This window comes from Ranitomeya imitator, chromosome 6 (assembly GCF_032444005.1).
Source record: "Ranitomeya imitator isolate aRanImi1 chromosome 6, aRanImi1.pri, whole genome shotgun sequence".
Taxonomy (NCBI): domain Eukaryota; kingdom Metazoa; phylum Chordata; class Amphibia; order Anura; family Dendrobatidae; genus Ranitomeya; species Ranitomeya imitator.
Genome location: NC_091287.1, coordinates 442,866,522 through 442,894,346, shown reverse-complemented (window position 1 = coordinate 442,894,346; position 27,825 = coordinate 442,866,522). Strand labels below are relative to the sequence as shown.

Below are 27,825 nucleotides of genomic sequence, written 5' to 3'. Positions count from 1 at the left end.
CTATAATGCATTGGTCCTTACAGCTGTCCTATGATACATTGGTCCTTACAGCTGTCCTATGATACATTGGTCCTTACAGCTGTCCTATAATACATTGGTCCTTACAGCTGTCCTATAATACATTGGTCCTTACATTTGTCCTATAATACATTGGTCCTTACAGCTGTCCTATGATACATTGGTCCTTACAGCTGTCCTATGATACATTGGTCCTTACAGCTGTCCTATAATACATTGGTCCTTACAGCTGTCCTATAATACATTGGTCCTTACATTTGTCCTATAATACATTGGTCCTTACAGCTGCCCTATAATACATTGGTCCTTACAGCTGTCCTATAATATATTGGTACTTATACTTTCGTTATCCTATAATACTTTGATAGTTACAGTTTTCCAATTATACATTGGTACTTACAACTGTCTTCTTCATCTGTGAAAACACTGATCACGTAACAGGCATAGACAAAACCGATGAGCTGCATAGAGAAAGCAAAAGAGATCTCAGTTAATAGGGCAATTATGAGTAGAATTTATAAAGTGGAGAGAGTGAACATTGGCATTGTGGATAAGAAGGTATTATAAGCTCATTATGAATACTCAGGAACATACAAAAACAATGCTGCACTTTAATAAACCTCTGAGAATGGAGATTTAGCTGAAGAGGTTACTTGTTTTCATCATCAAGAAATATAACAAAGACCATGATGAAAAGACATAGGGCCGGATGCAATAAGACTGGCGTTTGTGCATCAGTGTTAATGATGGGCGTACAGGAGTAAGAGGCACCAAATTCCTTAAGAAGGCTCTGCGACTCTGAAGACTGGAGACACCTTTCTGGTGAGCCTCATGCCAGAAATGTGCTTAATGTATTTGTGTGGGCTTCACCATGCCCCATCTCACCCCAACTCAGCCCAGCCTTATTAGCCTAGTTTTATTTGGACAAGTTGTAGTTGATACTGATGCCATTCATTGTACCATATAATATACTGAAAATGGGAAGGAAAATTCCAAATGAGGAAATGGTTATAAAACGCAATTCCACTATTGTTTTTTGGGTTTCATTTTTACTGCGGTCAGTGTGTGGTAAAAATGACCTGACGATATTATTCTCTGGTCAGTACAATTCCCAACAATACCGAACTCAAAGTTTTTCATACAATTTGAAATAAATCTGAAGTTTATAAAAAAAATTGTTTGCGTTGTGAATTTCTGAGACCATATAACTTTTTTTATTTTTTCATCATTGGATCTGTACGAGGCTTTCTCTTTTGCTCACTGAGCTGTAGGTTTTATTGATACGATTTAGGTGTGTATACAGCACAAAATATTAATCAATTTTTAGGGCATTTCTTTTTTGGGGGGTTGTATTGCAACGGATAAGTCTGGAATTTTCTTTTTCTTTTTGGTGTAATGTGTAAATAATTTTATATTTGATAGAATGGACTTTTACTACATGATGATTTTAATGAGGAAAAGAGGGGTGATCAAAACTTTAATTTTATTTTTATTTTCATAGCAAGTTTTTTTAAAAAATGTCACTTTGTTTTTTAGTCTCTTTAGGAGGCTTTGATCTGAGATTGTTCGATCATCCATACTTTGTACTGCAATGCAATTGTTTTTGCAGTATGTATTGTAACTGCTGCACTAAGATGGCAGCCTACAATTGCATTGTGAGGAGCAAGGTGAGCGCACACAAATCACAGCATGCGCTAGTTCCTTCCGTAAATTGGATGAGACTCACCCATCCAAGTCAATGGGTGCACAAACAAAAGTTAGATGCCATACGGAACCAACAGTATAACATCCGATTTTTACGGATACATTGCAATTCTGTAACACAAGAAATATAAATGGTCTTCTACAAGATTAATAGCTGATGCTGAATAAAAATGACTTGCAAACGTATGTACAAGCAGAAAACTGTCCCACTTTTCTGGTTCAAAATCTGACCAATTTTTTTCAAATATAAAAATTGAAAAAACAGAGAAGCAGCAAAGCAAAAGGGGTGCAAAGCCTCCCTGTCAACAATCAAACCATCCAGACAAGAAAAGTACCTGGAGGCAGCACACCAAAAGTCTTCTTGACTAATGCTTGTGTGAACCTTCTCAAATGCCCCTGTCACAATTTGACAGCATCATATAAATGGTAAACAGCAGCAAGTGGAGCTAGCTCTAGTTGCTGTACAGGCATGATGGTTGTGTAACAGAGTCAATGTCAGCCTTGTGTGGAGCGCTTGAGCTCACTCCGAACATCTTCACTTAACCTGCGACAAAAATGTACGTCACACGTCATCAAAGGGCTAAATTACAAAAATAATATTATAATAATTAAAAAACGTAATGGTGTTAAAAGGGTTGTCTTAAAATATTATCCCATATCCACAGGTTAATTAATAACTGACCAACTGCTGGTGACCGCAGGACTGAGACCATAATGGTCACTAAAATGGGGATCTAGAGATCCTTGTTTTTACAGCATAACCATAGTGAGGTGGATTTTCTAATGAGTTTGTGTATAATCTCTGCTACTTTATTCAGTGCGTGTGTGACGCCGATTCAGCGATGTCGTCACTGGTAACCAGGGTAAACATCGGGTTACTAAGCGCAGGGCCGCGCTTAGTAACCCGATGTTTACCCTGGTTACCGTTGTAAATGTAAAAAAACAAACAGTACATACTTACATTCCCGGTGTCTGTCAGGTCCCTCGCCTTCAGCTTCCCGCACTGACTGGTGAGCGCCGGCCAGCTGTAAAGCAAAGCACAGCGGTGACGTCACCGCTGTACTTTACGGCTGGCGCTCAGTCAGTGCTGGAAGCTGAAGGCGAGGGACCTGACCAGACACCGGGAATGTAAGTATGTAGTGTTTGTTTTTTACATTTACAACGGTAACCAGGGTAAACATCGGGTTACTAAGCGCGGTCCTGCGCTTAGTAACCCGATGTTTACCCTGGTTACCCGGGGACTTCGGGATCGTTGGTCGCTGGAGAGCTGTCTGTGTGACAGCTCTCCAGCGACCAAACAGCGACGCTGCAGCAATCGACATCGTTGTCGGTATCGCTGCAGCATCGCTTAGTGTGAAGGTGCCTTTAGGCCTCTTTCACACTTCTGTCTTTTGGCGTCAGTTTGAATCCGCCATTTTTGTCAAATAGTGGATCCGCCATTTTTTGGGGGCGGATTCGCTATTTTCCCATAAACTTGCATTAGCGACGGATTGTGGCGGATGGTCGTCCATTCCATCCGCCATGTGACGGATCCGTTGAAATTTGGCAGACGTCGTCTAGACATTGACGGACATTGCAACGTTTTTTGTCTGCGCCGAAATGGCGGTTCGTGACAGATCCATCGCATCCGCCATTTCATAGAATGGCCGCCTAAAGGCGACGGATCCGTCGTGACAGTCATTTGGCGGATCCGTCGCCCCAATCCGCTTTTTCAATTGAGCATGCTCCAAAATGTACATACTTTTCCCAGATACACGGATGTGTCAAAAAAACGGATCCGTTAGAACCGTTTGCTCAACAATTTTGACGGATCCGTCGATCCGTCACAATGTCGGAGCAGACTGACGCCAAACAACTGAAGTGTGAAAGAAGCCTTAGGGATTAACAAAGTCAATGGTCTGGGAGTCTTAGCATTTCACCAGGCATTTCTTATCATACAAAAAAAGTACTATTCAATATTTTTATTTGCCAATTAAAGTTGTGTAAACTGTTAGAACTATATAAATATTTTTTTTAACGTTACTGATCTGTGCATAATACGGAATAATTACATTATAAAATTGTTTTTGTGAGCATAAAAGACAAACGCACTCACTATGAATGACTTTCCAGCAAGCAATAGTTTATTAACAGCATCAAATAGACAAACATGTACAATAAAGAGTAATGTCCCTGGAAGAGCATGAAAAATAATAAAATCTCTAACATCATTATCAGAATACAAATTAAATTTTAATTCAGAACATATTTCTTTTATAAAGCAAGGAATTGTAAAAAGTAACTGCTGGGTGCTTTGGGAACTCGATAATATGTATTAGAAATGTGAAAAAAGTTCTATGTTACTTATAGAATTATAAACTATAAAGAAGGTTAGACTAAGAAAAACAAGCAACCCTATAGTTAAGTTAGTTGCCAATGCTGGTTGGTACTGTTGGTATCATAAGGTGGGTGAGATTATATGGTTCACATTTGGGGGGATGCAGCTGCAGTTTCTTATTGAAGTGACATTAAAGCAGAAGTAGGAGGAGGAGCAGCAGCAGCAGCAGCAGCAAGGGAATCAACTGATTGGTTCAATGCATACAGTACACCCAGGGCATCATAAACATGACAGAGAAAATAAACTCTTGCAGATCCCAGTAACGGAAAGATAAAAAATCGCAATATATGCAGGTTAGAAATACAATTTCTGAATGTTTTTAACCCCTTTACGCCCCTCCAACCCCCCAAGGTGGTTGGCATGTTAATAACCAGACCAATTTTTGCAATTCTGACCACTGTCACTTTTTGAGGTTATACTCTGGAACGCTTAAACGGATCCCATTGATTGTAAAAATGTTTTTTCAAGACATATTATACTTCATGATAGTACAATTTCTTTGATATAATTTAGCAATTTTCAAACTTTGAATTCATTTGCCCTTAAATCAGAGAGAGATATGTCACACAAACTAGTTAATAAATAACATTTCCCGCATGTCTACTTTACATCAGCCAATTTTTGAAACAACATTTTTTTGTTAGGAAGTCATAAGGGTTAAACGTTGACCAGCGATTTCTCATTTTTCCAACTTTTTCCTGAGTGCACCTATACCTTACATGTAATCGGGAAATATTTTTCAGGCACAGTGCAAAGCTCAGAAGGGAAGGAGCGCCATACTCTAATGCAGATTTTACTGTAATGGTTTGGGGGTGACACGACCCACTGGGAGAGCCCAGGAGTTGCCAGAACAGCAGAAACCCCCACACGTGACCACATTTTACAAATGACACCTCTCAACGAATTCATCTAGGGGTGCAGTGATCACATTAATACCATGGGTGTGTCACAGAATTTTATACTATTGGGAAGTGAAGAAAAAATAATTACATTTTTACCACCCAAATTTTGTTTTAGCCAAAGATTTTACATTTTCACACAAGAAGTGGGTAAAAATGGCCCCATAATTTGTCCCACAATTTCTACTGAACATGGCAATACTAAATACAGTATGTGGCTGTACAGTACTGCTTTGCCATATGGAGAGACTCGGGAGGGACTGAGTGCTATTTGCCTCCTGAAGCACAGATTTTCCTAGAATAGAGCCACTAAGTGCTAGAAGAGTAGAATGCCTCTCTCAAATTACCCCATTTTGGAAATTATCACTTTGGGAATTTATCTACAGGTGTAGTGACTATTTTGACCCCATGAGTGCTTTCAAGAAGCAAGCAGCAATGAATGTTTCCAAGTGAAAATGGAAATTTGCCTTTGTAGTGACCAGTATGATGTAGTGACCAGTATAATCTAGTGACCAGTTCCTTATAGTGACCAGTATGTTATGCCCACCTCATGCTTCTGGAGACATGCACCCTTAGGTGGGCTCTCATTGCTTCAGAAATGCCAAACATGTGGATGCTATATGTGGTTTAAGTACAATGTGGGGCACAGAAGGGATGGGGGCATTTGGATTTGGGAGTGCAGAATTTTCTGAATTTCTTTTGAGGGGCGAGGAGCCATTTTGCTTTTCCAGAGCCTTCGTGCTACCACTACCGTGGAAGCCCCTATATTTCCATTAACAGATGGACCTGAGTGGGAACTTGCATTTTTTGTGGATTAAGTTGAAGCTTTTGTTAGGAACATTCTACATAACGTTTGGGATCACATTTATCCGGCACTCTATGCTGAGCACTTATATCAGGGTTTCCATTTAAATCTCTGAGAGATGTGATTCAGATGAAATCTCGGAGGAATCCATTTACTATAATGAGGCCACAGAGTTACTCTGGCTTCTGTTCAGTGGTGTCCTTCTTTTCAGAAGTGCACAAAACTGCAGCCGATGGCACTTTTATGCAATCCTTAAGAGACAGACACCGTTGGATCACATGTCCTATTGCATTTACATTTCCTCCATCTGCCTCATTATAGGGAATCTTGCTACAGTGGTTTCAACTGAATCATGTATTTCAGAGATTTAAATGGAAACCCCTGGTGTAAGCATGGATAAATGTGTCATTCCTTGTATGGTATAAGCGCCTGCAGCTGACTTTGTGGCTGCATCCCGTTCCGGAATTGCGGAGTCCTCTGGACAAAAAGTGAGTATTATCCACATCTACCATTCATGGGGAGGAGGTGGTTGCCTTGTATTACAAATATACATTGATAAGGCTTGTATATATGTCTGCCACATTGATAAGTAAAAAGCACAGTGTCTGGCTTACAGATTATTGGTGACAATAATGCTAACAGATCAAGCATGCTGCCCAGGACTATATAAATACACCCCACAAGAACAGATACTTTATCACTGGGGCCTTTGGCATCCAAATTGTACCAAAATAAAAATACAACTCATTCCACAAAGGACAAGCTCTCATATAGTTATATAGCTCATGCAGTTGAAAAAAGATAAACCCAGCAAATTCGACCAAGGGATGCACAACCACAATGCATGATCCAATTCGACCAAGGGATGCACAACCACAATGCATGATCCAATCTGTCCCAAAAGAGCTACAGTCATGGCCAAAAGTTTTGAGAATGACACCAAAATTATATTTTCACATGATCTGCTGGCCTTTGGTTTTTATTAGTGTTTGTCTGATGTTTATATCACATACAGAAATATAATTGCTATCATATTATGAGTACCAATAGGTTATATTGACAGTTAGAATGAGTTAATGCAGCAAGTCAATATTTGCAGTGTTGCCCCTTCTTCTTCAAGACCTCTGTAATTCTCCCTGGCATGCTCTCAATCAACTTTTGGACCAAATCCTGACTGATAGCCGTCCATTCTTGCATAATCAGTGCTTGCATTTTGCCAGAATTTGTTGGTTTTTGTTTGTCCACCCGTCTCTTGATGACTGACCACAAGTTCTCAATGGGATTAAGATCTGGGGAGTTTCCAGGCCATGGACCCAAAATCTCTATGTTTTGTTCCATAAGCCATTTAGTTATCACCTTTGCTTTATGGCAAGGTGCTCCATCATGCTGGAAAAGGCATTGTTGGGCGCCAAACTGCTCTTGGAAGGTTGGGAGAAGTTGCTCTTGGAGGACATTCTGGTACCATTCTTTATTCATGGCTGTGTTTTTAGGCAAGACTGTGAGTGAGCCGATTCCCTTGGCTGAGAAGCAACCCCACACATGAATGGTTTCAGGATGCTTTACAGTTGGCATGAGACAAGACTGGTGGTAGCGCTCACCTCTTCTTCTCCGAATAAGCTGTTTTCCAGATGTCCCAAACAATCGAAAAGGGGATTCATCAGAGAAAATGACTTTGCCCCAGTCCTCAGCAGTCCACTCCCTGTACCTTTTGCAGAATATGTCGGTCCCTGATGTTTTTTCTGGAGAGAAGTGGCTTCTTTGTTGCCCTCCTTGAAACCAGCAGCCCTTGCTCAAAGAGTCTCCGCCTCACAGTGCGTGCAGAAGCACTCACACCAGCCTGCTGCCATTCCTGAGCAAGCTCGGCACTGCTGGTAGTCCGATCCCGCAGCTGAAACAGTTTTAAGATACGGTCCTGGCGCTTGCTGGTCTTTCTTGGGCGCCCTGGAGCCTTTTTGACAACAATGGAAGGTCTCTCCTTGAAGTTCTTGATGATGCAATAGATTGTTGACTGAGGTGCAATCTTTGTAGCTGCGATACTCTTCCCTGTTAGGCCATTTTTGTGCAGTGCAATGATGGCTGCACGTGTTTCTTTAGAGATAACCATGGTTAACTGAAGAGAAACAATGATACCAAGAACCAGCCTCCTTTTACAGTGTCCAGTGATGTCATTCTTACTTTATCATGACTGATTGATCGCCAGCCCTGTCCTCATCAACACCCACACCTGTGTTAATGGATCAAGCACTAAAACGATGTTAGCTGCTCCTTTTAAGACAGGACTTCAATGATGTTGAAATGTGTTTTGGGGGTTAAAGTTCATTTTCTGGGCAAATATTGACTTTGCAAGTACAGTAATTGCTGTTAAGCTGATCACTCTTTGACATTCAGGAGTAAATGCAAATTGCCATTACAAAAATGAAGCAGTAAACTTTGGAAAAATTACTATTTGTCTCATTCTCAATAGTTTTGGCCATGACTGTAATCTTCCTCTTCTGATCCAAATTGTGGACTCGCTGGACCAAATATTCAGAAAAGAACTTTACATATTTACATAAGCATTTATGTTATTATCGTCTAAAAAAATATTCAAGCTTTTCTTTTTAAACCATCTATGGCAGGGGTGTCAAACTGCATTCCTCGAGGGATGCAAACAGGTCATGTTTTCAGGATTTCCTTGTATTGCACAGGTGATAATTTAATCACCTGCACAGAATGATTCCAGCACCTTGTGTAATGCAAAGGAAATCTTGAAAACATGCATGGTCTGAGGCCCTTGAGGAATGCAGTTTGACACCCCTGATCTACGGTTCAGTCTGTGTCCACGTCTTGAGGTAGACTGTACTATAGATTAATAGTTCTTATGGAAAAGAAGCATTGTCTCCTCTGGAGATTGAACTTTTCTTTCTCCAGATGGAAGAAATGTTGCATGAAAAAACTTTTGATCATGGTTTATGTATGGGTCATTTATACCCTGTGGTAGAGTATCTTACTCAGCTGACACAGAGAAAGGCATAGGAACACTGTCTCTTTTCAGTCTTTCATGGGTTTATTATATACATGTGGCAAAAACTACAGTGAGGTAAAAATAAAAACGGCCCTTAGGGCAAACCAGGAAAACAAAACAAACATGGTATAACACGCTCCATACATCTGTGGGAAATCCGCCCACTCAAGAATATTCAGCATTCAAAGGTTCAGCTGTCCTTCATAGGACACAACACACTGAAGCACCAATCTCCAGGCCTATTGAACACCGAATGCCTCTGGAGGCTGACTATTTAAGCCCCAGACTGCATCCTGGGGTGGAAATAAGGTGGACAACCTCCCACCCGCTCTATGGTTGTCCACAAAAAAAAGCCCATCAATAAATGGCTAGTTAACCCCTCGCAACACTTAATGTGCTGGAAGAAAAACTTATAAGGGTTTTGTGAGCCAGTGCGCTATACATCTCGAGCTTCTGGCCGCATGTTTCCCCACAGAGCGGGCAAAGGTGGGATTTATAGTGTCTCTCCTGTTGGACAGGGCATTGGAGTGGGCTACGCCGCTGTGGGAGCATGGCGATCATGTGGTGCAGTTCTCCCCTGTTCCTTAGCACACTGAAACAGGTCTTTTTAGGATCTGGAGTCACCCATGATATGGCGCTCCAACTGTTGGCATTGACTCAGGGCTCATCCTTGGTCAGCCATTTTACCGTCCACTTCCGCACCCTAGCATCTAAGCTGGAGTGGTCGGATAAAGCCCTTGTCCCTATATTTTGGAGGGGGCTGGCTGACCACTTGAAGGACACCCTGGCCACTAGGGAGATTCTCGCCACACTGGAGGAGTTAATAACTGTGTCCACTCGTATTGACCTCCGTTTTCATGAGCGGAGGTTAGAGTGAGCCCAGTGTAAGCAGAGGTTTAGGCTGGCTCCCACCTTCGCTAAACCTTTGGAATCTCCGGTCCTGGTCCCTGAGTCACATGAGGCCATGGAAGTGTAACGAGCGGGATCTAAGTCCCGGACCGCTCGTGCACTCACGGTCTGTCATGTTTGCCACCAGATGTTCCCAGCAGTCGAGGAAATGTCAGTGTCTAGTGGTAGTAGGTGGAGGTACACTAGACACAGCGACGTTTGCCTCCAAATTGTCCTTTAAAGGGACAATAACGTTAGGCTCATCCTCCCACTCGGTAGAGTTCTGTGTGGATTCTGGGGCGGAGGGCAATTTTATGTCTTCTGCCTTCGCCCAACGTCACGCAATTCCCCTGGTAATGCTAGCTCAACCAGTTATCGTACGAGTGGTGAATCGGTCAACACTGCCCTCTCAGATAACACACCAGACCATTACTTTCTCTCTGTCCTTGTCGCCATCTCATCAGGAGATTATATCTCTGCTCGTCATTCCTGAGGGAATTGATGAGGTCCTGTCAAGGATACCTTGGCTCTCATATCGAGTGGTCCACAGGCAGAATTTTGGGATGGGGTGAATCTTGTGAGGGTAGATGTCAGAGGGAAGGCATTCAGTTTGCTACTACTGAGGTACCCGCAGATCTATCCTCTCTTCCCAAGCAATATTGGCCCTATGCGGATGTGTTCTCCAAAAGGGCTGCAGAGACTCTTCTGCCTCACCGTCCCTATGACTGTCCTATTGACCTCTTGTCTGGTGCTGAGCCTCCCCGGGGTCGAGTCTATTCTTTATCTCTCCCGGAGACGGAGGCAATGTCTCAGTACATCCAGGAAAATATGGCAAGAGGATTCATTAGGAAGCCAGTGTCACCTGCAGGGGCTAGGTTCTTCTTCGTGCAGAAGAAGAACGGGGAACTACGTCCATGCATAGATTACAGGGGTTTAACGCCATCACCGTTAAGAATAAGTATCCCCTGCCCCTGATATCTGAGCTTTTTGATAGGCTTCAGGGAACAAGGGTATTTACTAAGCTAAATCAGCGGGGTGCTTATAATCTGATTCGCATCCATGAGGGGGACGAATGGAAGACGGCTTTCAACACCAGGGATGGGCACTATGAATATATAGTGATTCTGTTTGGGCTCTGTAAAGCCCAAGCCATTTTCCAAGACTTTGTAAACGATACCTTCCAGGATATGCTTTCCACCTTGGTCATAGTCTATCTGGATGATATTCTCATCTACTCTCCAGATATTGACTCCCACCAGAGAGATGTTTGCAAAGTCTTTGACCTCTTACGAGCTAATTCCCTCTATGCCAAGTTGGAGAAATGTGTGTTTGAGCAGGAGTCTTTACCTTTCCTGGGCTATTTCATCTCCACCCAGGGATTGGCTATGGATCCTGCCAAACTACAGGCTGTGATGGACTCGCAAGAACCCCATTCTCTTAAAGCGGTGCAGCGCTTTATGGGGCTAATTAACTATTATCGCCAGTTCATTCCTCATTTCTCAACTCTGGTAGCTCCCTTGGTAGCCCTCACCAAGAAGGGAGCAAATCCCAAATTGTGGACTGAGGAGGTCTCCAAGGACTTCATTTCTATTAAGGCCTATTTTGCTAGCGCTCCCATCCTACATTGCCCCGATGTAAATAAGCTATTTATAAAGGAGGTGGATGCCTCTTCCGTTGGTGCTGGAGCAGTCCTCTTTCAAAAGGATGCTCAAGGTCGGAAGCATCCTTGCTTCCTCTTTTCCAAGATGTTCACACCAGCGGAGAGGAATTATTCCATCGGGGACAGGGAGTTGCTATCAATGAAGTTGGCCTTCTCTGAGTGAAGACATCTTTTGGAGGGGGCTCGCTATCCTTTCCAAGTATTCACAGACCACAAGAATTTGGTTTACCTACAAACAGCCCAGCGGTTAAATTGTCGCCAGGCCAGATGGTCCTTGTTCTTCTACCGGTTCCATTTCACCCTCCATTTCCTTTCCGGGGAGAAGAACATTCGTGCCGACACTCTCTCTCACTCCGTTGTATCATCATCTGAGGAGGAAGAGGAGACTTGGCTTATTGTCCCTACTAAGAGTCTGAGAACTGTGGCCCCGGTTTCGTTAGAGTCTGTGCCTCCAGACAAGACTTTTGCACCATCCAGTCTGCGTCCGGAGGTTCTCTCTTGGGTTCACTCCTCCAGGGTGACAGACTGGGCTGTGGAGGCACGGGACATTTGGGACCACACTCAGGATGCCATTCGGGCCTCCAAGGAGAGAATGCGGTCCTCTGCTGATGCTCATCGGCGCCCCGCTCCGACCTTTACTCCTGGTGACTTAGTGTGGCTCTCCGCCCGTAACATCAGGCTGCATGTTGAGTACACTAAGTTTGCACCTCTCTACTTGGGTCCCTTCAAGGTCCTCGAACAGGTAAACCCTGTGGTCTACCGTCTGGCCCTTCCTCCACGCCTAGGTATCACCGACACCTTTCATGTATCCCTCTTGAAACCTGTATACATGTCCCGGTTTTCCGAGTCATCTGCCGGAACATCGGGTTCGTCTGCGGATTATGAGCTGAAAGCCATTTTGGGGTGCAAGGTGGTACGTGGCAAGAAATTTTATTTGGTGGACTGGAAGGGTTATGGTTCAGAGGACAGGTCTTGGGAACCTGCTGAGCACATTCAAGCCCCGCAGCTCATTGCGGCCTTCAAGCATAGCGAGGTCCAAGGAGGGGGGCCCTATGAGGGGGTAATGTTAGGGCTTGAGTTCCCGCCTCTGCACAGGGGGGAATCTCGAGCCATCTCTGCTGCGGTCTCCCATTCTTCTCCAGCTGTAGTGGAGCCTGCTCAGCGGAGATGTCGGTCCCAGCGTCTGGTTCAGGCAGATACTCTGCATCTGGCTACTGCTGTTCTTCTAGCTAATATCAATCTTTGTTATGAGCTTTGCACCAGTGTGGTCATGTATGCTTGTGGTCAGGGCCTGGCTGAAATAAGCCACTAGAATACCGGCACCTCTGGTGAGGAGTTTGTTTGTATCTATTCAGGGCCCGGCTGAAATAAGCCACTAGAATACCGGCACCTCCGGAGAGGAATTGTTTGCGTGCTTCTCTGACTGCATGACCACTGACTTCTATCAGCTCAGCAGTTAGCTGTGTTCTCCTGTGAGCTTAACAGGACACAGTGCTTTTCTTTCACGAAGAAACAGAGCTCGCTTATACCGCCATATAGTGCCATTTGCTAGCAGCAGGTTCTACTCTTGCACTGTGAACACCGGGCTGCGAACGCACCAATAATAACATCTATATTTACTCGCTGCGTTCCACCAGCACTAATACCCGGCAGCTGAGATAACGCGATTCTTGTTACTGGTACCCATCCATATTTTATATGGGAAGGTAGGATTCTGCTGTAATTAAAACCGACAGTCTGATTATTCTCAATTTTTTCATATTTGCTAGAGCAGTAATGTAATTGAAATTTCATATGTTTCATGTTTGCATGCTATAGTGCTACATAGTGCTACTTTATTTTGTCAATTTACTAATTATTTGACGTCTGGAGGCAATTCGTCACTCAGGATTTTGTTTAGGGGCATCAGACTACAGGGGGTTGAATACAAACGCACTACACAATTTTCAGATTTATAAGTTTAAAATAATTAGAAAGTTATGTATCATTTCCTTTACACTTCACAAATACTTCCTACTTTGTGTTAGTATATCACATAAAGTCCCAATATATACATTTACATTTGTCGCTGTCAGTGAAAAAATGTGGAAAATTCCATGTCTTATGAATTCTTTTTCAAGGCAATGTTTGTTGATTAAAAAATGAATTAAAAATGAAAGCTCTGGAATGATGGGTAGAAGAAAACAAAAGCAAGATTATGAAAATTGCTCATGATGGGAAGAGTATGAAAATTATAATGTACACTGGGCATTTATTTGTTAATGGTGAAAGTGGAACATAATTTTTACATGTAAGGATCAGCAGGTGGCTTCTTCTACTCTACATAACTTAGTTTGGCATTCCGCAGCTCATTTGCATTCTCATTAAATATGCAGATGACACCTGTCAGCTACATGCATATTAATAAGGTGATCAGGTTACATTTACACATTCCCAAATGTACTTGCAAATGGTTGCTGTAAACAGGCAGCACAGAAACATGCTGTGCAAAAGTATCTTATCTCTTCGTTCAAGATATCAGATTACTGCCTTTACAAGCCAATGTATTATTACCACATTTTTGCTATTAACTTTTTTTTTTAACCAGGCATGGATTAAAACAATATCTGAAGAGTCACATGAACATATGAGCAAATTTGTTAGAGTATTTGAAGCTGCCTCAATTTTTAAACCCCTTTACCCCCAAGGGTGGTTTGCACGTTATGGACCGGGCCAATTTTTACAATTCTGACCACTGTCCCTTTATGAGGTTATAACTCTGGAACGCTTCAATGGATCCCGGTGATTCTGACATTGTTTTCTCGATACATATTGTACTTCATCATAGTGGTAAAATTTCTTTGATATTACCTGCGTTTATTTGTGAAAAAAATGGAAATATGGCGAACATTTTGAAAATTTCACAATTTTCCAACTTTGAATTTTTATGCAATTAAATCACAGAGATATGTCACACACAATACTTAATAAGTAACATTTCCCACATGTCTACTTTACATCAGCACAATTTTTGAACCAACTTTTTTTTTGTTAGGGAGTTATAAGGGTTAAAAGTTGACCAGCAATTTCTCATTTTTACAACACCATTTTATTTTAGGGACCACATCTCATTTGAAGTCATTTTGAGGGGTCTATATGATAGAAAATACCCAAGTGTGACACCATTCTAAAAACTGCACCCCTCAAGGTTCTCAAAACCACATTCAAGAAGTTTATTAACCCTTCAGGTGTTTCACAGGAATTTTTGGAATGTTTAAATAAAAATTAACATTTAACTTTTTTTCACAAAAAATTTACTTCAGCTCCAATTTGTTTTATTTTACCAAAAGTTACAGGAGAAAATGGACCCCAAACCTTGTTGTACAATTTGTCCTGAGTACGCCGATACCCCATAAGTGGAGGTAAACCACTGTTTGGGCGCATGACAGAGCTTGGAAGCGAAGGAGCGCCATTTGACTTTTTAATGCAAAATTGACTGGAATTGAGATGGGACGCCATGTTGCGTTTGGAGAGCCACTGATGTGCCTAAACATTGAAACCCCCCACAAGTGACACCATTTTGGAAAGTAGACCCCCTAAGGAACTTATCTAGAGGTGTGGTGAGCACTTTGACCCACCAAGTGCTTCACAGAAGTTTATAATGCAGAACCGTAAAAATAAAAAATCATTTTTTTTCACAAAAATTATATTTTCGCCCCCAATTTTTTATTTTCCCAATGGTAAGAGAAGAAATTGGAACCAAAAATTTGTTGCACAATTTGTCCTGAGTACTCTGATACCCCATATGTGGGTGTAAACCACAGTTTGGGCGCATGGGAGAGCTCGGAAGGGAAGGAGCGCCGTTTGACCTTTCAATGCAAAATTGACAGGAATTGAGATGGGACGCAATGTTGCGTTTGAAGAGCCACTGATGTGCCTAAACATTGAAACCCCCTACAAGTGACACCATTTTGGAAAGTAGACCCCCTAAGGAACTTATCTAGAGGTGTGGTAAGCACTTTGACCCACCAAGTGCTTCACAGAAGTTTATAATGCAGAACTGTAAAAATAAAAAATCATTTTTTTTCCACAAAAATTATCTTTTCGCCCCCAATTTTTTATTTTCCCAATGGTAAGAGAAGAAATTGGAACCAAAAAGTTGTTGTACAATTTGTCCTGAGTACGCCGATACCCCATATGTGGGGGTAAACCACTGTTTGTGCGCATGGGAGAGCTCGGAAGGGAAGGAGCGCCGTTTGAGTTTTCAATGCAAAATTCACAGGAATTGAGATGGGACGCCATGTTGCATTTGGAGAGCCACTGATGTGCCTAAACATTGAAACCCCCCACAAGTGACACAATTTTGGAAAGTAGACCCCCTAAGGAACTTATCTAGATGTGTTTTGAGCTCTTTGACCCACCAAGAGCATCACAGAAGTTTATAATGCAGAGCCGTAAAAATAAAACAAACATTTTTTCCCACCAAAATTATTTTTTAGCCCCCAGTTTTGTATTTTCTCGAGGGTAACAGGAGAAATTGGACCCCAAAAGTTGTTGTCCAATTTGTCATGAGTGCGCTGATGCCCCATATGTGGGGGGGAACCACCGTTTGGGCGCATGGGAGGGCTCGGAAGGGAAGGAGCGCCATTTGGAATGCAGACTTAGATGGAATGGTCTGCAGGCGTCACATTGCGTTTGCAGAGCCCCTAATGTACCTAAACAGTAGAAACCCCCAACAAGTGACCCCTTATTGGAAACTAGACCCCCCACGAACTTATCTAGATGTGTTGTGAGAACTTTGAGCCCCCAAGTGTTTCACTACAGTTTATAACGCAGAGCCGTGAAAATAAAAAAAACTTTTTGTTTCCCACAAAAATTATTTTTTAGCCCCCAGTTTTGTATTTTCCCAAGAGTAAGAGGAGAAATTGGACCCCAAATGTTGTTGTCCAATTTGTTCTGAGTACGCTGATACCCCATATGTTGGGGTAAACTCCTGTTTGGGCACACGGGAGAGCTCGGAAGGGAAGGAGCACTGTTTTACTTTTTCAACGCAGAATTGGCTGGAATTGAGATCGGACGCCATGTCGCGTTTGGAGAGCCCCTGATGTGTCTAAACAGTGGAAACCCCCCAATTATAACTGAAACCCTAATCCAAACACACCCCTAACCCTAATTCCAACGGTAACCCTAACCACACCTCTAACCCAGACACACCCCTAACCCTAATCCCAACCCTATTCCCAACCACAAATGTAATCCAAACCCTAACCCTAACTTTAGCCCCAACCCTAACTGTAGCCTTAACCCTAACTGTAGCCTTAACCCTAGCCCTAACCCTAGCCCTAACCATAACCCTAGCCCCAACCCTAGCCCTAACCCTAGCCCTAACCCTAGCCCTAACCATAACCCTAGCCCTAACCCTAGCCCTAACCCTAACCCTAATCCTAGCCCTAACCCTAGCCCTAGCCCTAACCTTAGCCCTAACCCTAACCCTGTCCCTAACCCTAACCCTAGCCCTAACCCTAACCCTAGCCCTAACCCTAGCCCTAACCTTCATGGGAAAATGGAAATAAATACATTTTTTTAATTTTTTTTATTTTTCCCTAACTAAGGGGGTGATGAAGGGGGGTTTGATTTACTTTTATAGCGTTTTTTTAGCGGATTTTTATGATTGACAGCCGTCACACACTGAAAGACGCTTTTTATTGCAAAAAATATTTTTTGCATTACCACATTTTGAGAGCTATAATTTTTCCATATTTGAGTCAATAGATTCATGTGAGGTCTTGTTTTTTGCGGGACGAGTTGACGTTTTATTGGTAACATTTTCGGGCACGTGACATTTTTTGATCGCTTTTTATTCCGATTTTTGTGAGGCAGAATTACCAAAAACCAGCTATTCATGAATTTCTTTTGGGGGAGGCGTTTATACCGTTCCGCGTTTGGTAAGATTGATAAAGCAGTTTTATTCTTCGGGTCAGTACGATTACAGCGACACCTCATTTATATCTTTTTTTTATGTTTTGGCGCTTTTATACGATAAAAACTATTTTATAGAAAAAATAATTATTTTTGCATCGCTTTATTCTGAGGACTATAACTTTTTTATTTTTTTGCTGATGTTGCTGTATGGCGGCTAGTTTTTTGCAGGACAAGATGATGTTTTCAGCGGTACCATGGTTATTTATATCCGCCTTTTTGATCGCGTGTTATTCCACTTTTGGTTCGGCAGTATGATAATAAAGCGTTGTTTTTTGTCTCGTTTTTTTTTTTTTCTTACGGTGTTTACTGAAGGGGTTAACTAGTGGGACAGTTTTATAGGTCGGGTCGTTACGGACGCAGCGATACTAAATATGTGTACTTTTATTGTTTTTTTATTATTTAGATAAAGAAATGTATTTATGGGAATAATATTTTTTTTTTTCATTATTTAGGATTTTTTTTTTTTTACACACTTGTAAAAATTTTTTTAACTTTTTTACTTTGTCCCAGGGGGAACAATACAGATCGGTGATCTGCCAGTTTGCACAGCACTCTGACAGATCACCGATCTGTCAAACAGCGCTGCAGCGTTACGAAGTGCCTGCTCTGAGCAGGCACTTGGTAAGGCACCTCCCTCCCTGCAATACCCGGATCCGCGGCCATCTTGGACCCGGGACTTGCTGCAGGGAGGAAGGTAGGAGACCCCCGGAGCAACGCGATCACATCGCGTTGCTGCGGGGGTCTCAGGGAAGCCCGCAGGGAGCCCCCTCCCTGCGCGATGCTTCCCTGCACCGCCGGCACATCGCGATCATGTTTGATCGCGGTGTGCCGGGGTTAATGTGCCGTGGGCGGTCCGTGACCGCTCCTGGCACGTAGTGCCGGATGTCAGCTGCGACAAGCAGCTGACACCCGGTCGCGATCGGCCGCGCTCACGCGCCTATGACGTACTATTCCGTCCTTGGGAAGTAGGGCCCACCCCACATGGACGGAATAGTACGTCTAATGGCAGAAAGGGGTTAAAAAAATGTTATTCTCCTGAAAACAATTTTTTTAGAATTATCTTTAAAAAAAAAGAATATTCGCTTTGCCAATTAATTGTCTTTGGCTTAATCGCATCCGAGGCCTAGTCAGCGCTTCTGTTTGAAGACTTCCAATGCCGCCTGGACCTTCTGCAAATTCCCCAATCTGGGCAGAGGATCACAATATCATAGAATCATAGAATGTTAGGGTACCGTCTCACAGTGGCACTTTTGTCGCTACGACGGTACGATCCGTGACGTTCCAGCGATATCCATACGATATCGCTGTGTCTGACACGCAGCAGCGATCAGCGACCCTGCTGAGAATCGTACGTCGTAGCAGATCGTTTGGAACTTTCTTTCGTCGCTGGATCTCCCGCTGTCATCGCTGGATCGGTGTGTGTGACACCGATCCAGCGATGCGTTCGCTTGTAACCAGGGTAAACATCGGGTTACTAAGCGCAGGGCCGCGCTTAGTAACCCGATGTTTATCCTGGTTACCATCGTAAATGTAAAAAAAAACAAACAGTACATACTCACATTCCGGTGTCCGTCAGGTCCCCCGCCGTCTGCTTCCCACACTGACTGACTGCCGGCCGTAAAGTGAAAGCAGAGCACAGCGCGCTGTGCTGTGCATTCACTTTACGGCCGGCAGTCAGTCAGTGCGGGAAGCAGACGGCAAGGGACAGACACCGGAATGTAAGTATGTAGTGTTTTTTTTTTTTTTACACTGGTAACCAGGGTAAACATCGGGTTACTAAGCGCAGCCCTGCGCTTAGTAACCCGATGTTTACCCTGGTTACCTGGGGACCTTGGCATCGTTGGTCGCTGGAGAGCTGTCTGTGTGACAGCTCTCCAGCGACCACACAACGACTTACCAACGATCACGGCCAGGTCGTATCGCTGGTCGTGATCGTTGGTAAATCGTATAGTGTAACGGTACCCTTAGAGTTGGAAGGGATCTACAGGGTCATCATATCCAACCCCCTGCTCAATGCAGGATTCACCAAACAATCTCAGACAGATGTCTGTGCAGTCTTTGTTTGAAGACTTCCCGTGAAGGAGAACTTATCTCTCCTGGCAGCTTGTTCCACTCCTTGATCACCTTCACTGGCAAAAAGTTTTTTCTAATATCTAAACTGTATTCTTCTCCCTTTCAGTTTCATTCCATTGTTTCTCGTGTTTCCATGTGCAAATGATAATAAAGATGATCACTCTACACGGTGTCATCCCTTCAGGTATTTGTAGACAACTATTAAGACTCCCCTTAGCCTTCTTTTTTGCAAGCTAAATATTCCCAGAGCCTTTAACCGTTCATCGTAGGACATACTTTGTTTCTCTGAACATGCTACAGTTTTTCAATGTCTTTTTTAAAAAGTGGTGCCCAGAACTGGACACAGTTTTCCAGATGAGGCCAAACCAACGAGGAATAGAGGTGGATAATTACTTTGCATGATCTAAACTCTATGCTTCTCTTAATACATGCTAGAACTATGGTTGCCTTTTTTGATGTTGCATCACACTGTTGACTCATGTGCAGTCTGTGATCTATTAGTATAAAACAAACCCGGCACTCAACTTAAGGTGAATCTCTTGGGATTTATTAACAAGAGAGAAGATAAACGTTTCGGCCTATGTTGGCCTTCCTCAGTAACGTGCTGCCTACTGGAGCGGTGAATGGTGAGGCAGTGAAATTCTGCCAGTGCTGTAAGTTCACGAAGTAGATAGATGCAGGCTCACAGGGTCCGACTGAGACAGGGTCTGGAATAACGTGGGTGGCCTGAGCGGAGTTATGGTACAGGTATGTCCTGGCGACGCTCAAATGCTTTGCTGAAGTCGTGATATACTGTATCTACTGCATTTTCCTGATCCACCCTGTCAGTGATTCTATCACAGAAGGAAATTAGATTAGTCTGGCATGACTTGTTTGCTATAAACCTGGCTCTGGTTAACTACTGTATTCTTATCCAAGTACTTACATAAATGCTTTTGAATAACGTGTTCAAATATCTTTCCTGGTATTAAAGTCTCACTGGCTCCGTCTTCTTTCCTTTTTGAAGATAGGGACAATATTCCCTGTACTTCAGTCTTCTAGGACTTCTCCTGTTTTCCAGGATTTTTCAAAGATTTTGGCTGAAATTTCCTCTGCTAACTCTTTCAGTACTCTAGGATGTAATTCATCTGGACCAGGAGATTCCAATTCATTTAAATTAGCTAAGTGTTCCCTCACCATCTCTGGGTATTGATAGTGTGCTTTCTTTATTTCCTTCGATGGCTTTCCTAGAGAACATAAATAAATGCAAAATAGGAATTTAAAAGTTCGGCCTTCTCAACATCATTTTTGTCCACTTCACCCTTTTCATCTTGTAAAAATCCTATAGGATCTATGACTTTTATTTTGCTTTTGACATGCCCCCAAAATCCTTTTTTACTTCTATTGATCTCCCTTGCAAGCCTTACTTCATCAATCGGTTCAACTCTTCTAACTCTTGCCCTGCATTCCTTGCAAACAGCATTATATTTTTCTTTAGATATGCCCCTCCTTTTCATTTGATATACATTTCTTTTTTCCTTTTTAACAAGTGATTACGTTCTGTGTTCACCCATCCTGGTCTCTTTAAATGCTTTCACTCCATGGTGAAGAAACCCAAAACATTGCTCAAGCCATCATCGACATAGCCAGTTGTTCACATGTAGAATTCTGTTCAATCCCTTTGTCCATGTCATCCAATGGGAGGATGGATGAGAAGATGACCTACGCTTGCAGTTTCATCACTTTCAGGTCTAGGTCTTCAAAGTCTCTGCCTAGTTTCCAGGTTCTTTCTTGCTGTGTCATTTGTTCCTACGTGGTAGGATTTTGTGGGTTAAAGGACCTGTTTGGTAACGTTGAGGTCATGTTTGGTAACGTTGAGGCTCTCGGGAGAGCCTATTTTACATCTACTCACAAAGAAGCTGTCTTTATGGGCAGCATGGTGGCTCAGTGGTTAGCTCTGTTAAATTGTAGCGCTGGGGTCCGGGGTTCAAATCCCACCAAGGACAACAACTGAAAGGCGTTTGTATGTTCTCTCTGTGCTTGTGTGGGTTTTTTCTTGTTTTCTCACACATGCCAAAGACCTGCTGATAGAGAATTTAGATTGTGAGTAGAGATGAGCGAATATTTCAATAATAAGTTCGGATTACGATCACCGTATTTGCAATATTCGACGAACATAGACGAATGCCAGTGGAGTCATTGTGAGTGCAGATGAGCGAATATATTCAGAAATGATTGTCAAGCATAAATTCAGCACCAATACGGTACGAATATGGCAAATTTGGATTTGACAATCGTTTTCCGAACATATTCCCATATTTCTAATTGTGAGCACCATTGGGGATTGTAACAACACAAACTCACTTCTCTGGGCCATGTTGTGAATCTCAGCTGCCGGCTCCATGCTGTGTGCCTCATGTCACCTGCTTGCTCTGTGTATGCCTTCTGTCTGTGTGCATAGGGGGCGACGCTGGCAACTCCAGTTTCTTATGGAGACTGTGTGCACCTTGCTAAGGTGTCCCCAGCCAATTGCCATGAGGCTTCCTGTACTTAAGACTTCCCCACCCATTGGTGGGGGCCTGCGCAACTTACTCCCTAAGTCAGTATCTTGCTGCTGAGGTGCCAGGTCCTGCCTCTATGCCTTCTGTGTCTGCCACCCAGTGGGGCGTTGTACCCTGGCATGTGTCCTGTGTCTGCCACCCAGTGGGGCATCGTACCCTGGCCTGTGTCCTTGTCTGCCACCCAGTGGGGCATCGTACCCGGGCTTGTGTCCTTGTGTCTGTGCGTTGTGCCATTTCTGACTCTGTCTTAGGCTACGTTCACACTAGCGTTGTGCGCCGCTGCGTCGGCGACGCAACGCACAATGCACGCAAAAACGCACCATAACGCACGCAAAAACGCTGCGTTTTGCGACGCATGCGTCGTTTTTTGCCAAAATTTGGACGCAAGAAAAATGCAACTTGTTGCGTTTTCTTGGTCCGACGCTTGCGGCAAAAAAGACGCATGCATCGCACAACGCAACAAACAAAAACGCGTCCCCCATGTTAAATATAGGGGCGCATGACGCATGCGTCGCCGCTGTGTCGCCCGACGCAAACTCGACGCACACTAGCATAAAGCTAGTGTGAACGTTACCTTAGTCAATTCCTGTTCCTGTGTTCGTTTATATCCCTGTCTTGAATTAGCTTTCTTTGCTGTGCATACTTTGTGTCTTGCTTTACTCTGTTCCCAGCTCTGCACTCTGTTATGATTAGGTAATTCAGTACCACAATGGACATAGAAGTCAGAGCACATACAGTGACCTGACAATAACCCAAAAACACAGAACGAGCTCTGAGACGTGGGAACTCTGCTGACCGCAATCCCTAATCCTCTCCAACCACACTAGAGGCAGCCGTGGATTGCGCCTAACGCTCCCTATGCAACTCGGCACAGCCTGAGAAACTAGCTAGCCTGAAGATAGAAAATAAGCCTACCTTGCCTCAGAGAAATACCCCAAAGGAAAAGGCAGCCCCCACATATAATGACTGTGAGTTAAGATGAAAAGACAAACGTAGAGATGAAATAGTTTTAGCAAAGTGAGGCCCGACTTTCTGAACAGAGCAAGGATAGGAAAGGTAACTTTGCGGTCAACACAAAACCCTACAAACAACCACGCAAAGGGGGCAAAAAGACCCTCCGTACCGACTAACGGCACGGAGGTACACCCTCTGCGTCCCAGAGCTACCAGCAAGCAAGAAAAACCAAAAAAGCAAGCTGGACAGAAAAAAACAGCAAACAAAATAACAAAAGCGGAACTTAGCTATGCAGAGCAGCAGGCCACAGGAACGATCCAGGAGGAAACAAGTCCAATACTAGAACATTGACTGGAGGCCAGGATCAAAGCAGTAGGTGGAGTTAAATAGAGCAGCACCTAACCACTTCACCACATCACCTGAGGAAGGAAACTCAGAAGCCGCAGTACCACTCTCCTCCACCAACGGAAGCTCATAGAGAGAATCAGCCGAAGTACCACTTGTGACCACAGGAGGGAGCTCTGCCACAGAATTCACAACAGCACTCCGTCTCAACTTTGCTCTGCTCTTGGCTCTGCACTCTGTATTTAGCTTTGCTCTGCTCTCGGCTCTGTACTCTGTGTCTTGCTTTGCTCCGCTCTCGGCTCTGCACTCTGTGTCTTGCTTTGCTCTGCTATCGATTCTGCACCCTGTGTCTTGCTTTGCTCTGCTTTCGGCTCTGCACCCTATGTCTTGCTTTGCTCTGCTTTCGGCTGTGCACCTTGTGTCTTGCTTTGCTCTGCTTTCGGCTCTGCACCCTGTCTCTTGCTTTGCTCTGCTTTCGGCTCTGCACTCTGTGTCTTGCTTTGCTCTGCTCTCGGCTCTGCTCTCTGTTTCTTTGCTCTGCTTTCAGCTCTGTATTCTGTAGCTTTGTTCTGCACTCGGCTCTGCGCTCTTGGGTCCGCTCCTTGCGGTTCTTCCCTGCTCCGCTCCTGGTGGTTCTACCTGGCTCCGTTTCTATGTCTCTCCTCTTGGCTCTGCCTCCTGCATTTCCGTTCTTGCCTCCACCTCCTGCTCTTTGCTCCGCCTCCTGCATTTCTGTACTTGGCTCTATCTCCTGTCCTTCTGCTTTGCATCCGCTCTTGCCGTCTTTCTTTACCTCCGTTCCTCCTCTCCGAACAGGTCCTTACCTGTTCCCATATTTTAGCTGTGCCTGCCTGTATACCGGTCCCTACCGGTCCTGCCAGTGTACCAGTTCAGTCCTCTTGTCCTGCCAGAGTGCCAGCCGTGCCCGTCTGCCCCCCAGTGTCTCTGCCATGTTCCGTTCCTCTGGTGGGATCAGCAGCCACAGCCAGGCGCCTCCCTGGAGTAGCACCGGGCAGCTGCCTGCCGCACAAGCCTGACCTCACCATCAGAGGCTCCAGAGAAGACCAAGGCAGCTGTCCTAGTCACGTCCCTTCCAGGGTAGTCTGGTGTGTGGTCCAGTGGGGCCACTCCCCTCACACGCCCGCGCTAACCAGTCTGGATGCGAGCGTGACAGGGATGGCAATGATAATTTATGGCGGAATATGATGGTGCGATATAAGCAGAGCATAATAATAAGTGAGCTCTGCATCTAAAATAGAGATGCTTGTGGCTTCTATTAAAGTGGTTCATCTGTAGAGGGAAAATCTGCCCAGGTTTTCCACAGATTTTCTATCTGTTGAACTTGATGGACTATTTTTCTATGTGTCGAACTGAACTGCTTTGTGCCATGATATCCCAGTGCTGTGTTATCACTGATATGGTAAATTTTGCTATATCTGTAAACGCAGCCTGGGATTTATCGTAGGAAAATAATTAATGTCAATGATTATAACAGAGAATTAACCAACGTCTGGGACCTTCCAGAAGGAAAATGGTTAATCACAGGTATAAGAGAGAAGTAAATGCATTTTGATATCTTCCAACAGCAAAAATGGTTAACAGCAGCAATATATGGAAACTGTATCTTGTAGTAAGGAAATGGTTTATTATAGGATAACAGTGTAGTATAGCCATACTGGAGATTTCCTTGAAAAATTTAATGCCTTGATTGCAGAGGACCAAAAATAATTGTGAGACGTTGGTGACTCGCCGAGAGGTTGGTGTAGAAAACACGAAGAAAACTACACTGAGCTTGTAAATAGCTCTGGTTGTAGCATAGAAGTCAGGAGAAGCTGATACCTGGCAGGAGCTGAGCCAAGAGAAGTTACAGCAAATTGTTGACAAACTTGATGAAACTGGGAATAATGCTACTTAATACCCAAGCCCATGGCCTCTGTTAGAACATGCCTAAAAGACCCAGGGTCATGATGTCAGAAGAGTTTCCTGGGCTACCTGAGAAAGCAGGTGGGGGCTACTACAAACGAAAGCAGACATAGAAGGATTTTTTTTTTCCAGAAACAGCACCACACCTGTCAATAGGCTGTGTCTACTATTGCAGCTCAGCTCCATCAAAGTATATAAAGCTAAGCTTAAAGGGGTATTCCCATCTCCAAGATCCTATCCCAATATGTAGCAGGTGTCATAATAATAACATTAGCAAATACTTCCAATTAGAAATGTTGTTTAGTTCTTCTGCTAAGCTATGTCGCTTTCCCCATGTGCAAGGGAATCGCAGTAGCTTAGGTATCCATGGTTAAGACCACTCATATAGTGACAGTTAGTTAGCTGTTAGTTGTCGTAACCATGGATACCTAAAATGCTGTAATGCCCTGCACATGAGGTAAGCAACATAACTTATCAGACAAACTATGCTACATTTCTAATTTGAGCTATTTGCTAACATTATTATACCTACTACGTATTGGGATAGACTGTTGGAGAGGGGAATACACATTTAAGCTGTAATACTTCACACAACATGCTCATAGGTTTTGCACTGTATTTTTAACCCTTGTCAGGCTGCATAATTTTACAACCTTAACAGGCTGCATAGGTACAATTGTACCTTCACATATACCTCCACTGTGGGAAGACTTTACTTGGTTTCAGAAACTAAAGTTCATTCAGCTACAAATGTTATGCTGATATCTATTGTTCAGTGTTGTTACTGGTCACTTATGTTGCTGTCAATTAAGTTAATTCAAACTGGGAGTGGCTTCTACTTGTCTTCCTGCCTCCCTCCTCTCATTAGCCATTTTGCTGTTCATCTCATTGCTGTGAGCACACATTTCTAGGCTTGTGAAGTCTTCAATTTCTTGGAAACGAAGGTAGGAAAGTCTCACAGCATCTAACAGCCAGTTATACCTTTATTCTCATTATGTGGGGACAGAACAGTCAAATTGTCTTTCAGCCTGGACTTGGCTTACATATATTTTGTATGAAACTTATCACTATAGGTATAATTTTTATACGAAAAATGGATAATAATTAGTATCTACATATTGTTTTACGATGTTTTATTTATATTCAGCACAAAATACGAAGCCAAAATTCATCTAGCAAGTCATCATGAGTGATAGTAATGCTGGATCTAGTTTCCGCCATAATCCAAGAAAACGTGTTTGCAGGTTAGTATAATTTTGTGAAAAGCCAATAATGTAGTATTTCGGAAAATTATTTATTTTACATTTTTTCATATTTACAGATTTACGTCTGACGAAATAATGCGAATGCTAGAAGAATCTGATTCTGAGCATGAGGATGAACCATATGTTCCATCTGATGATGAAAACTATGTACCACAAGTGGATGTTACTGAAGAAGATTCAGACATTGAACAAGAAATGGTCATAGAGCATGAAAATGAATACGAATCAGACGAAAGTGTTGAGGATGATTCTGTGCCTCAAAGTGCAGGCGACATTTGGACTGCTAAGGATGAAACTCAATGGTGCAGTAATCCACTGCCAAATGCACAAACAAAATCTCGTAATGTCCTACGACAAAGAGGTGGCCCTGCAGCAATCAGCAACCTATATACAGCAAAAGAGCTATTCAAGTCCATCATGACTCCCGAGATGTGTGACATCATATTACGGGAAACGAATCGAAAGGCCAAGAGAGTTTGTGATGCTTACAACAACGAACTGGTACAACGTTTTCCTGATTCTTCCAAACGGCCACCACAAAAAACATTCAAGCAATTTACTGAAACTGAACTTCATGCATTTTTGGGCATACTGATTGCTGCTGGTGTGCACAGAGCCAACAAAGAGAATCTGGAGGAAATGTGGAATGTTGCTGCTCTGCCTCTTATACGTGCAGCCATGTCTCGTGACCGCTTCAAGATGATACTCAGATTTATCAGGTTTGACAACGAAAATACACGTGCAGAACGTGTGCAAACAGATAAAGCTGCACCAATACGGGACATCTGGACAATGCTGAACAGTAATCTGGAGAGAGCCTACAAGCCATATCATTGTATCACCGTCGACGAGCAATTATTTCCATTTAGAGGTCATACTAAATTTACCCAGTATATACCTTCAAAACCAGCTAAATATGGCATAAAGATTTTCTGGGCTTGTGACTCATCAAATGCCTACCCTTTACAAGGTCAGCTCTACACTGGGAAACCAACTGATGGTCCTCGACAAGTAAACATTGGAGAACGAACAGTATTGGACCTAGTGAGCTCGTATAAAGGCTCTGGAAGAAATGTCACCACCGATAACTTCTTTACAACCATGGAACTAGCCAAGGTATTGAACTCCTGGAACATGACACTAGTTGGTACAGTGAGAAAAAACAAAAGGTTCCTACCTAACAACATGCAGCCTGCCAAAGAAAGGCCTGTATACTCGACAAATTTTGCCTACAATCATGATGCAACAGTCTGTTCATATGTACCAAAGAAGAACAAATCAGTCGTGCTTCTATCATCTATGCACATGACGGGAGAAGTTGAAGAGACACTAGCAGCCAAGCCAGAGATAATAAAATACTACAACATAACAAAAGGTGGCGTTGATGTTATGGATAAAATGTTGGGAGA

At 43.3% G+C, this 27,825-nt stretch overlaps 1 protein-coding gene across 2 annotated transcripts in view; it reads right to left on the bottom strand.

Moving 5' to 3' along the window:
* Positions 1-27,825, bottom strand: part of NKAIN3 (sodium/potassium transporting ATPase interacting 3) — a 996,279-nt gene that overhangs the window by 56,022 nt on the left and 912,432 nt on the right. Inside the window, exon 5 of one of the 2 annotated variants that reach the window (XM_069731402.1) lies at positions 419-479. The exons of the other annotated variant lie outside the window; for it this stretch is intronic. Coding sequence (XP_069587503.1) covers positions 419-479 — 61 coding nt within the window. The remainder of the gene's footprint in view (positions 1-418; positions 480-27,825) is intronic. 2 annotated transcript variants of the gene reach the window in all.